The 13,583-nt window shown below is 43.0% G+C and overlaps 1 protein-coding gene across 3 annotated transcripts in view; it reads left to right on the forward strand.

Moving 5' to 3' along the window:
• Positions 1–13,583, forward strand: part of GCP4 (GAMMA-TUBULIN COMPLEX PROTEIN 4) — a 41,259-nt gene that overhangs the window by 10,001 nt on the left and 17,675 nt on the right. For all 3 annotated transcript variants that reach the window (XM_039120120.3, XM_088711106.2, XM_088711105.2), the window contains 2 exons: positions 10,301–10,437; positions 12,393–12,491. In XM_039120120.3, coding sequence (XP_038976048.2) covers positions 10,301–10,437; positions 12,393–12,491 — 236 coding nt within the window. The remainder of the gene's footprint in view (positions 1–10,300; positions 10,438–12,392; positions 12,492–13,583) is intronic.

Below are 13,583 nucleotides of genomic sequence, written 5' to 3' on the forward strand. Positions count from 1 at the left end.
CAGACTAGCCTGAAGCCCCGACCGGTCGCCTCGGCTTGCGCCAGCCTTGGCCGACCAACGAGCGGAATCTCCCGAGGCTCGGCCCTCGGATGCCAGGCTAACCCGATGACCATCCCGGGAGCAGACTAGCCTGAAGCCCCGACCGGTCGCCTCGGCTTGCGCCAGCCTTGGCCGACCAACGAGCGGAATCTCCCGAGGCTCGGCCCTCGGATGCCAGGCTAACCTGATGACCATCCCGGGACCAGACTAGCCTGAAGCCCCGACCGGTCGCCTCGGCTTGCGCCAGCCTTGGCCGACCAACGAGCGGAATCTCCCGAGGCTCGGCCCTCGGATGCCAGGCTAACCCGATGACCATCCCGGGAGCAGACTAGCCTGAAGCCCCGACCGGTCGCCTCGGCTTGCGCCAGCCTTGGCCGACCAACGAGCGGAATCTTCCGAGGCTCGGCCCTCGGATGCCAGGCTAACCCGATGACCATCCCGGGACCAGACTAGCCTGAAGCCCCGACCGGTCGCCTCGGCTTGCGCTAGCCTTGGCCGACCAACGAGCGGAATCTCCCGAGGCTCGGCCCTCGGATGCCAGGCTAACCCGATGATCATCCCGGGAGCAGACTAGCCTGAAGCCCCGACCGGTCGCTTTGGCTTGCGCCAGCCTTGGCCGACCAACGAGCGGAATTTTCTGAGGCCTAACCCTCGGATGCCTGGCTTAGCGCCGGAAGAATTTCCTGAGGCCTAACCCTCGGATGCCTGGCTTAGCGCCGGAAGAATTTCCTGAGGCCTAACCCTCGGATGCCTGGCTTAGCGCCGGAAGAATTTCCTGAGGCCTAACCCTCGGATGCCTGGCTTAGCGCCGGAAGAATTTCCTGAGGCCTAACCCTCGGATGCCTGGCTTAGTGCCGGAAGAATTTCCTGAGGCCTAACCCTCGGATGCCTGGCTTAGCGCCGGAAGAATTTCCTGAGGCCTAACCCTCGGATGCCTGGCTTAGGGCCGGAAGAACTTCGAGAGTCAGGAGTCGGCAAGACGCTGCCAAGGGTTAAAAAGAAAAAAAAGAGGAGGACAAAAGCGAGATGAAGAAACATTCGACTTGTATTAATTTTCATTGTTTCAGGGCCAAGGCCCATACAATTTGGCAAAATGCCGACATACAAAAAAAGAGGACAACGAAAGGTACAAGAGGTCAGCTTGGAGGAACCTCCGGGTCGGGAGCGTCGGGCTCGTCCGCAGGGGGTAGGGAGGCGGTAGGAGAATCAGCAGGCGATGGCGCCGGAGAGGAGTCGAGAAGGGAAATCCCACTCAGGTCAACTTCGGGGTACTTAGCCGACACCCTTGCCAGGCCCTCCTCGAAGCCTAAGATGAAGGATTCGGACCCCGCGTCCGACGCGTCACGGACGAACTCGTCAGACTGACGATAGGCCCGTACCGCCTCCGACATATCACGGGTGAACTCGGCGGACTGACGATAAGCCTGTACCGCCTGGCGCCCGATCTCCGCACTCTTCTCGGTCAGCGCCGCCTCTGCTCGCTCCGTAATCTGAGCCTTAGCCTCCAAGACCTTCGCCACAATCCGGTCTTCAGCCTCGGAGGAGACCCTCAGCAGATTAGCCTGAGCCTCCTTACGCTCCGCCTCGGCAGCAGTGCGAGCGGCCTCAGCTTCCTCCAGGCGCGAACGGAGCTCTTGGTCGTTCGCGCGGGACCTCTCCAAGGCTGACTCCAATTCGCCCAGTTTGGCTTCAAGAGACCGGGTTCGGTTGCGGGCGCTGTCGGCAGATCGCTGAGCCTTCTCCCACCTCTCTCGATAGTCCGCGACCTTCCGGGACTGCTTTTCAGCTCGTTCCTCCGCCTTCTTAACCCTGCTTTCGAGGCCCGAGGCGACTTTGAGTTGCTCCCGAGCTTCCAACAGTTGCTTCTCAAGGGCGGCGAAGCCGAGTGCCTGCTCTTCGGCCTCCCGGAGCCTCGCCTCGAGGTCCCCGGTCGTCCTGCCCGCCACAGCCTGGCCTCCCTCTTCCACTGCTTTCAGTCGGTCCTCGGCCTTCGCCAGAAGCCCCGCCTGTTCCTTGTAGCACTCCTCTAGACGGATCATGTACTGGGCGAGCTAAGAGATAGGAAAAGTGAGGGCGTCAGGCGGAGAACAACAGAGCTAATAAATGGTGAAAAGCGGCCAGAAGAACACTCACCGACATGAGACAGACACAGCTGGCAGCCCCGACGTCAGAGACCCCCAACTCCCGGACCCGCCGACGGTCCTTCTCCAGCAGCACTGTTTCGATGAGGTTTCGGGCGCCATCGGTAGTGAAGGCCGACCCCGATTTTTCCCCGGAGCCGGATGGTGGTTCTGCAGCCTTACCCTTATCCATTGCCTGGGGAAGAGTCCTGCTGATTGTGCTCGGGGCGGGGGTCACTCCAGGAATTGATAGGGCCCCGCTCGGCCGGGGCCTCGGCGCGTCCCTCCTCGGATCATCAGGAGCCGGCTGAGTCGAAGGCCGGGTCGGGGACCGATCACGTCCGACCCGTCCGTCTCGAGCGGGCTCGGATGATACCTCCGGAATAGCGGCAGTCTCACCACCGGAGGGCTGATACAGCGTCAGCTGCCGGTCCGTGCCCACGGCGTCTCCCTGATCGGTGGGCCCGGACTCGTCGGTCGGCGTCGGAGGCACCTCCTTGCGGGACTTCTTCGCCGGCGGGGCCCCGCTCGGAGGAGCTCGTTTCCTCCTCCGGACCGCTTCCAGTAGGGACGACCTACCAACAGCCGGTCCCTTGTCCGACCGCATGACGTCGTCAATCTCTGCAACAAGAACGAGATGGTCGAGGGCTGAGAAACCGAAGGAAAGAACGAGACGAAAGAGGAGAAAAGAGTCAAAAAAGAAATGGTGGCGGGCTCACGGTCGGTGGGGACCGAGCTCAGACCGACATTCACCAAGGTATCCTCGGAAATAAGGCGGGCCACCGGGGGGAGCTGGCCCTTGGCAACCAACCCCTTCAAGGCGGCCAAGCCATCGGATTCCTCCCTCGACAGTCTCGATAGGCCGATCGGGGACTTCATCGGCGTCTCCCAGGTCGCCCTGATTCCCCAAGAGGGATCTACATCGATGAAGAAGAAACGCTCCTTCCAGCCGTGAATGGAGGAAGGAGCCTCTTTGACGAGGCCGCACCCTCGCCGCGCCGCAAAGCACCACCACCCTTTGTCCTGGGGGTGGCCACTCAGGCTGTAGAACTCCCAAAAAACATTCAGAGTGGCGGGAATCTCGTGCATGCGGCAGAGAACCTGGAAGACCGTCAGGGCACGCCACGAGTTCGGCACCAGTTGCGTCGGCGCAACTCTTAAACCCCGGAGTACCTGCACGACTAAGTCCGAAGGGGGAAAGCGGAACCCAGCCTGGAGAATGCCCTCATTGATGGCGATCTTCCCTGGAGGAGGATGGGACATCCTCTCCTCAGGCCCCGGGAGCGTAACGTTGCAGGCCTCGGGAAGGTGGTACCGAGCCACGAGTTTGTCTAAGTCCTCGGCGACCAGCTCCGACTTAATGTGGTCTGCTCTCACGTCGCCCATTCCTAATGGCCAATAAACCTACGGTCAGGACGGGGACAAGAAGGGGGGAAAGACCGGGACGACTGGGGTACACTAGTACAAAAGGAGAAAGTATGAAGAGCCCTAAGTAGAAGAATGGGGTAACTCACCGGAAGAGAAGGAAGAACGGCTCCGAGAGCGTCAAAGGAGAAGCAAGCGAACAGTCCGACGGCAACAACGGCAGCGCAAAGGGGAAACTCGAAAATGTCTGTAAAGAGGAAGACGGACGGGGGAGGGTCCCCGGTTAAATAGGCGGAAAGGCGGGTGATGCCTCGATGACGCCAGAGGACGCCTGGCCGCCGAAGGGTCGCTCGCGCCCCAAAGGCGAATCGACACCATTAAGGAAGGATGTCCGCCGAAATCCTCAGACTGCCAGATCAGCAACAACCGCCATACGCCATAAAGAAGGCGGGGAGCTCGAAGCGCGCGCGCCTCTCCGAGGGATGGCGGCAATCTCGAAGCATCACTCCCTTCACCCGTTCCCCTTCTGGTTCCAGGCTCGGAAGTGGGGGGCTACTGTTACGGGGGAACTAAGCCGCCATGCTCCACGTGACCGGCACGCGCGCCCATGAAGACTACGGCTGTCCTTTGATCCAGCAATCCGACCCCGAGTCGGACATCTTCGGCTCCACAGCCCGACCTCGAGTCGGCTGTCCTTTGATCCAGCAATCCGACCCCGAGTCGGACATCTTCGGCTCCACAGCCCGACCTCGAGTCGGCTGCCCTTTGATCCAGCAATCCGACCCCGAGTCGGACATCTTCGGCTTCGCAGCCCGACCCCGAGTCGGCTGCCCCTTAATCTAGCAATCCGACCCCAAGTCGGATGTCCTCAGCAACGCAGCCCGACCCCGAGTCGGCTGCCCCCTGATCCAGCACTCCGACCCCGAGTCGGAGATCTCTTGATAACGACAGGCTGCTTTCCAGAGGCACGCCGAGACCTCCTGCTCCACTACTCCCTGCAACGGCTGTATCCGATGCTGTTCCACGATCTCCTGTATCAACCGTACAAAGCAGAACTCCACTACGCCCTGTCATAGCCGTACCCAGCGCTGCTCCACGACGCCCTGTAACGGCCATGTCAGTGGCCACTCCATCGCGCCCCACGATGACAAACCCCCCTGAGAGACCCCCCAGCCAGGTATATATGCGGCTGGGGGGAGAGGGGGGGGTAAGCAATATCTTCCAGAGCACTCTCTTGCTTGCGATTATCATCTCTCCTCCTCCTCCAATCTCCTCTGACTTGATCGTCGGAGGGCCCCCACTACCCCAGTGGTGGTGCGAGGCTTGCTTGCAGGTTTCCCGGTGGAAGGTGGAGCGTAACCAACACCAACCAAGACAACTCAGACGGAACCCCGTTCACACCGCTGTGTCAATCGTTCTCGGTTTGGACCACCAGCAACAGTTTCTATCTGGCACCTAGAACTTTGATTGGCTGGGTCCTCCTCAAAACTTGATCTGGCATAGCAGACCCAAATTTGGGGTCCCTTTTGTATTATGAGGATCCAAATTGTGCTTTGTGCGTGGCCACCCCGTCCATTTGCCACTGCTCCTCTCTACTAGCTGTGATGGTAGTTGGAATCTGAGCCTCCTCCATGTCATTGTTGTTGGAGATCTTTTTATCTGTTGGATCCCTAGAGTGATAGTAGCATGGTGGCCCGACTGCACCATTTTCAAATCGGCTTGCTTTTCTATGATCTCTTCTTCCCTGCCTTGAAGTCTCAAAGAGGTTGTTGTTGTTGAGGATCTCCTAGGCATGTTTTCTACAAACCATAACATTAGAAAACCTACCAGCCAGGTGCTGCTTCAATCTGGTGACCCTAACCCCTCCACTTGGAGGAGCACCACTTGCACCTCCTTTGGTGACAACTATTTACTTTCTTGCTTTGCGGTCACTTGATATTTTGTTCCTTATTCTTCTTGCTTTTCAACTCTATTGTTGATATTCTTATCCTGAAATTTTTAAAACCACTCATCATCAACTCTAGAAAAAGGTTGCATCAATTATTTCTATGCCTCTGCAAATTATCCATGATTTTTCATAGATCAATTAATTTTTAATTTAAAACTGCTCAAAATATCAAAATTTTTCAAGAATTTCTAAAAAAGTGCCGGTGCCTCAAAATTACTTCTAAACTATAAATTTTCATAAATTTTCATCGCATTATTATTTTTAATTAAAATTACATAAAGTATGTATAAACCACATAACTATCGAAAAAATAGGGTACAAGCTCCAAAATGTATATTTGAAATATCTTTACATGCCAGAAATTTTGTGTTCTTTAAATTAATAAAATGTTTATTTTTTTACTAATAATAATATTTAATTTAGATAAAATCTTGAAAACTAAATTTTACTTATGGCTAATGTAGCCTTTGATAGAAGGTACCCACATATATTTTAGCCCATATTAAGCACTAATAGCCTGATTGATGTAAGAATTACTTTAAACCTGGGCTTTTATTTCAGAAGCAATTAATATGCCAAAATTAATCAAATTTCTTTTTGAAAAAAGACAGCAGTAGAATATTAGACCTCAAGCATGATGCTAATAAAAGTATTTTTAATAAAAAGCAAAATAAATATTAAAAAAATCAAAAGTTATGCCATGGCATAGATTTGATGAAGATCTACGATATATAACAAAATCATGCCAAAGTTTGCCCCATTTTTTTCACTTTTTGCTCATCTATGGAACGTAATAGAAAAAAGAAAAGAAAGAAATACATGGATAGGACCTCCTGTCCTCTTTCCACTCTCTCTCTTTTTGCTCTTCGTATCCTCTCTTTCTCCTCTCTTACCTTGAAATAGAGGGAGAAAAATGTGTGAGGTCCTTTCTCTCTCAATTATTAAGGATTTGAACCCCTACGGGGCCCCTATGGTGTTGGAACTACTCAGAACTAAGGCCCTGTTTGGGGGAGCTTTTGGAGGGCCAAAAAGCACTTTTTGGCCCTCCAAAAGTACTTTTAGATAAAAAATGGTGTTTGGTAAAATTTCTGAAAAGCTGTTTTAGCTTTTGCGGAAAGCTGAAAACAGCTTTTGGGGGAAAGCTCCAATTTGGAGCTTTCCGAAAATGCTGTTTTCAGCTTTGTCGGAAAGCTGTATTTTTGACAAAAATGCCCATATTAAAATATAATAATTACATAGTTTGTCCCTTTATAAACCTAAAAATCTGTTGGAGCTAAGAACTCTAGCCGTCAAACTCCCTTCCGCAAGAAAAATTATTAGAGAGGTAAATGGTCATTCGGATGATGAAAAATTAATTTACACTAATAATTAAAATATTTTATACCTTTATTATTGTATTATACTATAAATATAATATTATATTACATTACATCACAATACATTAATATGTTATTTTAAATAATTTAATATTATGTTATATTATGAAAAATTAATGTATACTAATAATTATAATATTTTATACCTTTATTATGATATTATACTATAAATATAATATTATAATACGTTATATCATAATACATTAATATGTTATATTAAATAATTTAATAGTATGTTATATTATGGAAAATTAATTTATACTAATAATTATAATATTTTATACCTTTATTATTGTATTATACTATAAATATTATATTATATTACATTACATCATAATACATTAATATGTTATTTTAAATAATTTAATAGTATGTTATATTATGGAAAATTAATTTATACTAATAATTATAATATTTTATACCTTTATTATTGTACTATACTATAAATATAATATCATAATACGTTACATCATAATACATTAATATGTTATTTTAAATAATTTAATATTATGTTATATTATAATATTAATTGTTACTAATAATTATAATATTTTATACTTTTATGTTATATTATTTTACATTACATCATAATACATTAATATGTTATTTTAAATAATTTAATATTATGTTATATTATGGGAAATTAATTTTTACTAATAATTATAATATTTTATACCTTTATTATTGTATTATACTATAAATATTATATCATATTATATTACATCGTAATACATTAATATGTTATTTCAAATAATTTAATATTATGTTATATTATGGGAAATTAATTTATACTAATAATTATAATATTTTATACCTTTATTATTGTATTATACTATAAATATAATATATATATATATATTACATTATATCATAATACATTAATATGTTAGGTTAAATAATTTAATATTATGTTATATTATCAAAAATTAATTAACTCTAATAATTATATTACTATTATGCTATATTATAATAATATTATTTTATATTACAATAATATTATACTATATCGTATATTTATGTATTAATATATGTTATATTTTATTATGCAATGTCCTTTATGGTAATTTTGTTATACAAAAGTACTTTCTCAGTTTGTTTACCAAACATATGTTAAAGTGTCACAGCACTTTACAAATGTAGTTACCAAACAGCAAACAGCTTTTTATAACAGCTCTACTTCCAACAGCTCTACTTCCAACAGCTCTACTGTCCACAGCTCCCCCAAACAGGGCCTAAGCGGTTCGGCTTGGTAGTTATTGGCTTGCACTAGTTCGAGCAAATTCCCATATTGAGACCACAATCCATCCCACTTTGTGGTCCATGTGGTACAAAAATTGACCAAACTGGCTAGTTTAGTACGATATTGCATACCATGTTTCAAACGATGGGATAATATGTCACCCTTTAATGTTTGTAAGGAAATGATTTGGTAGACCTTTTCTTGGCCTTCAGTAGGTTCACTTGAATTGGTTAGAGTCAGAATTTGATCATGATAGAGGTTTCTTGTTGCTAATGATGGACTTTAAATTGGGCCACACTATTAGATCTTAACTCTATTTGTATGGTGTATAATTGTGCTGTAGTGTGGACCAAAGGATTGCTGACTTCATTACCATCATAGCGGGATGACATAAATTTACAACATATTGGAGCCGTTGGAGATATTTTGAGTCAATCAGATTGAAACATCTCAAGGATTTGAGTGTATTTATTAGCTGGATAATTTAAATGCTTGGAAACTCATTGAGGCAACTCTTTAATAGATGGGGGCTTGAAAGAGAGAACTTGCTTGGAGACTAGGGTCTTGGATAATTAAGCTTAAAAAAACTATATAATCATTTTTTTCATAAATTGATTACTGGATGATAAAAGGTGAATTCGTAGATTTAGTTGAGATGTATGTGTGGAAGGTAAGAGGGAGGAAAAGAATTTGCTAGAGATTATGCAAATTCCAATGCTAGCCTTTTGTGAGGGAGAGAAATTTGTGATTAAATTCTCGTTTACTTTGGAGGAGGTTAACGCTTAACCTGGACAAGAGCTGGAAAGCTAGTTTTAGGACGAGTCACAAGGAAATGATTAAAATGCAAAGGGGATAAGCTTTAGGTCTAGGTGGTTTTCCTATATTATTATATTTGAAATTTGTCTTTTGTAGGAAACACATTGTGGAACTCTTTGAGTATTTTCTCTAGCAGTCTTTGAGAAAATTTTTTATATCACGATATTCTTAAAGGACTCGATCCCATATTAAAATTGCTCTTATGCCCAAAGGCTAGAAGTTGCAGAACAAAGAGTTTCAGACCTTAGCTTATTGATTGAAATGTATAATATTGTTTATTTGTTGGTAAAATATATAATATTGCTTGCAAGGTTCTGGCTAAATGATTATAAATGAACTTGCTTTTGATATAAGGATTTGGTATTTGGACACCATATTGAATTGCTAGAAGATTCATGTAATGGGAGAAGACCTTGAAGAATATACAGAGAAAAAAAATATAGTTGAACTTTTAAAACATCAAATACCTACTCTTAGGGACAAGCTGAACTTTGATCACAGCTGTGTCCTGAAGATCGGCGATGGTTGGCATATGATCTTTCATCTGGGTGGGATTCTCATAGAAACAGAAGCTTCGATCCCTAGGCTAGGAGACGCTTATGCGATCTACTTCTCTCAGTGATATTGTCTAAATCATCATGTATGGTTTGGTCAATAGTTGGATCAATTTTGTGATGATATGTAGAGTTGAAACCAAGATATGCTGTCTTGGTATTGGGTCTCGTACCTGTGCCACCGTATTATTATATCAGTACATCCAGTACAGGGCCAGTTTGGCGTACCAAGTGTCGGTACACCTCCTATACCGTTTATCGGTACTGAATTGGTACGGTACGGTATGATCTATACCGCTCGGTTTGGTACGGTATGACATATCTTGGTTGAAATACTTGTGTTTATGACCATGCAAGGGCTTCTGTAAATTTTTAAGTGTACCTTGGTGCAGTCAGCCGGCCACCAAATGGAACAAAGGAACAAAAATGGTATTGTTTATTTTTTTAATGATAATATTTATGGTTATAACTTACTCCATGCATATTGGAAAATGCCCTATTTGATATACATTATTGCTGCCACTTGAATTAGCTTTTGGACTGCACTGCCAATATTTCTTTAAATGGGCATACAATTTTATTTTGGTTTGTTGGTTTATCTTCTCTATGGTATGCTAGATAATTCTCGCTATCTCATACTTGCAAAACCCTTTTCTACTATGATGTAAGGCAAAGTGTCATTTGTGGTTTTCGTAGTCGATGCGTACGTGCTAGTACCGGTCTTGGGAGTCAGTGTTGCTTGTGATTTCCTCCTCAATCATTTTATTTTGCTGTTCATAGTTTATTGATTATGCATATGTTTGACCTTCTTGCCACTTCATAAATGGTCAAATCTCCCTTAGTTCGAGGTCCTTCTGCCTCCTCTTTATGAGCTTATCGTGGAAATGGAACGTGAAGATATTAGAGGAGGACAACTTCTCAACTTTCTACACAAACGGTGCCACTGTGGGGTGCCTGAATTGCAAGCTTGCATTCAAAGGTATGGACTAGTTTCTCCTAAAAGCCTCTATATATGATGATGAATACTTTTTTGTCTCTCACTTTTTTCATCACAAAGAATTTTTATATTTTTTTAGCCTGTAGAATTTATAATGCATCAGACAGTTGATTAAGGCAATCATGACTAAATTCAGGGTTATGTAGGCTTTGTTTCTTTCCCCTTTGGATACTGTTTGTCTTTAGAGTTATGGTGGTTTAGGTCACATTACAGTTACTTGAAGGTTATTTAAGATTTTACCATAATAAAGTTTAGAACTCGCATAGCCTCAGCTCAATTTATTGAGAGAAGTTATGAGAGGATTTCTGCCTTTAGACTCTGTCAAGTTTTTTACAATAGTTAACTATCTTCAAACTCTCTTCCATCTCTAAGCTTTAATTGGACTATTGCATTTAAACAAACTGCTTGATGTTTGCTTTTCCATGTTGATGAATTCCTCCAATGAACTTGCAATTCCCAGTGGCAGATCTTCCATCTACTAGATATCTTGCCCAACCAGCATGAGTAAATGCTTCAACAATTAGATGACCATGAATTATATACAAAGCCTTGTCCTAGTGCATCATTGAGCTATCATGATATCCAAACACTCTGTTGATCTGGTTTCATGCATAAAGTGATATATAATACCTAGAATAATGCAATATGATTTGTTTATAATTTTTAAATACTTCAGTAAGTAGCCTACTATTTGTTGATATCTTTCTGGATCCTCTAGAGTCTAGATTTTCTTATGATCAAACAAATACTTAAGAATTTGGTCCATGGACATTTTTTTAGGTTTAGCAACTGACACTACCAGTTTGCTTGAGAGGTTAGTCATAAAACTCTCTTGAGACCAACTACTTCTTGAACATGCCACTTTGATGCACAAGAAATAATTTAATTTTTGCTAATCTTGTTGTTTGAACATGTTGCCCAAGAAAAATGTTTGGTTTCTTATTTCATCATTGTCATTGCTACTAATTGATTATACCACTGTCTTATGCTACTAAAACAATACAAGTAGCTTGACTTTATCAGATAGAAACATGGTAACCTTCACCAGCAATCCAACTACCATAATATTCTTACCAGAGAAACTACTTCTTTGGCAACTTGTAGATCATGATACATGTAAATATTCAAGAAGGGTTCAGATCTGAACTTTCATGTTGCTGTGTAGTGTGGAATTACAAAATGAAGCACTTCTTTTAGTAGCTTCTCTTGTTCAGTAATAATAATTAATTGATGAATCTAAGATTGTCGCCAGCTCCTTACCTTTCTTTTTAGAGAATGCATTACAATATTACCCGAAAACTTGGAGATGCGTGCGCGAACATGTTATTTCTCATTTGCTTGGTGCTGGACCGGAGTCCTCTGGGACTCAGCATGTAAACTACATACGACAAACTGCAATTTTTGAATGTTTAAATTGGTTTTCTGCATCCTTCTTTTGAAGTGACTATTAGTGAGATAGGCAGCCATATCTGCCTGGAACGTTTGATATTTTAATGAGATCTATACTTTGTGGTATTGCTTGCTTCTTAGCTATCACAATAATGAAAAGTAATCTGCACGTGAAAGTTTTTAAACATTATGTGTTGTCATGGTTGAAAGTACTTTCGCTCTCCACCTTGTCATTTTTTCGCAAGTCGTCTTCTGACTTGTAGTCAGTTGTTGCAATGCTGTCTATAGCAATTCGGTTTATTTCCTGTGCATTTTGTGGTGCATATTTTTCAAGCTGCACTCCTTTCCATCACCTGACTATACATTCACTTGGATCATGATGTGAGCTATATGTTTGATTACCAACCTTTGTCTTTTTATTTTGAAGTTCTCCATGCTGGATTTAGTCATTAGACTGGTTTATGTTTCAGACACATGCATCTTGTTACAGAAACATTTAAGATTTGAACTGAGTTCTATTTTTTTGTTTGTCTTTTGCAAAAGCATAGGCTCCTTTGGCATGGACATCAGGTCATGTACAATCAACTAGCATCTTGGATGATTTATGGAATTCTTCAAGATCAGCATGGAGAATTTTTGATTCAGAGGTATAATTGAATGAAATCTTGTTTCAGCTGTTTGATGTATCAACCCATAGGTTTCAAAATGAGCTGGTACCTAGAGATTTTCAATAGTTGGGCTTTTTATGTATGTACGTACATATGTATGCATGTACGTATGTATGTGTAATCTGGTCGACCGGATTTCAAGTAGGATCTATTCAGTCCTGACCAGATGATGGAGGTCTGACTGCAACAATCTAAGCCTTTGGATGCGATCTTCTACCTCTAAACTATATAGACACCAAAGATTGTATGATTTGGAGACTCCTAGCGTATGCATTGAGTGATAAAAAAAATAAATAGTTCAAATAACATGTAACAATGCATGCTTCTTTACCACTCGATGCATAGGCTAGGGCCCTCTAAATCACATAATTTTTTTATGCGTAAGCAGTTTGGAGGTAGTAGCTTACATCCAATGGGTCGGAACATATATGTTGGACGTCCATCATCAAATCATAACTGACTGGATCCAACTTCAAAGTCTAGTCGAGCGGATTCTGGTCCACCTCTATATAATACATGTATGAATGTATGCATGCGTGTATGTACATATGTCGATGTATGGTAGAACATTTAGAACCACACTGTTCTGCTTGACATACACTATCCAAAATACCTAGAAACACAATTTTAGTTTCTTTGTCATCAATTGGTCGCAAAATGAACAATTTTTCTATGAGAAGACAAATAATTTGTTTGAACCATGGACGGCACTTGGGATATTTTCAAATTACTAGTGTTTTGGTCCATGTGATGAATAGATTAGATTATCACCACAGGTTGCCACATTTTGCCTTAGGCTACATCTATGTTACTTTTGCACAAGGACTATATGTATGTTCATTGCAGATACAAACATATTGCTCAGAAGAATGGAGTTCCCGCATCAGACATTAAAAAGGAAGAAAGCTGCTGTTAAGGTTACAAAAATAAAACATGACTAGTAAATTATCAACATATGCCAGCACATTAATCAGTTAAGTTACATATTTGCAGTGAAAACGAACAAAGCATACAACCAGTTGATTAACAAAATAAAGTATGGGACCATGACTGAGGCAAATTACTAATGAG

The sequence above is a fragment of the Phoenix dactylifera genome, chromosome 14, assembly GCF_051530095.1.
Source record: "Phoenix dactylifera cultivar Ajwa chromosome 14, Ajwa_hap1_PhDact_Kaust_v1.1, whole genome shotgun sequence".
Taxonomy (NCBI): Eukaryota; Viridiplantae; Streptophyta; class Magnoliopsida; order Arecales; family Arecaceae; genus Phoenix; species Phoenix dactylifera.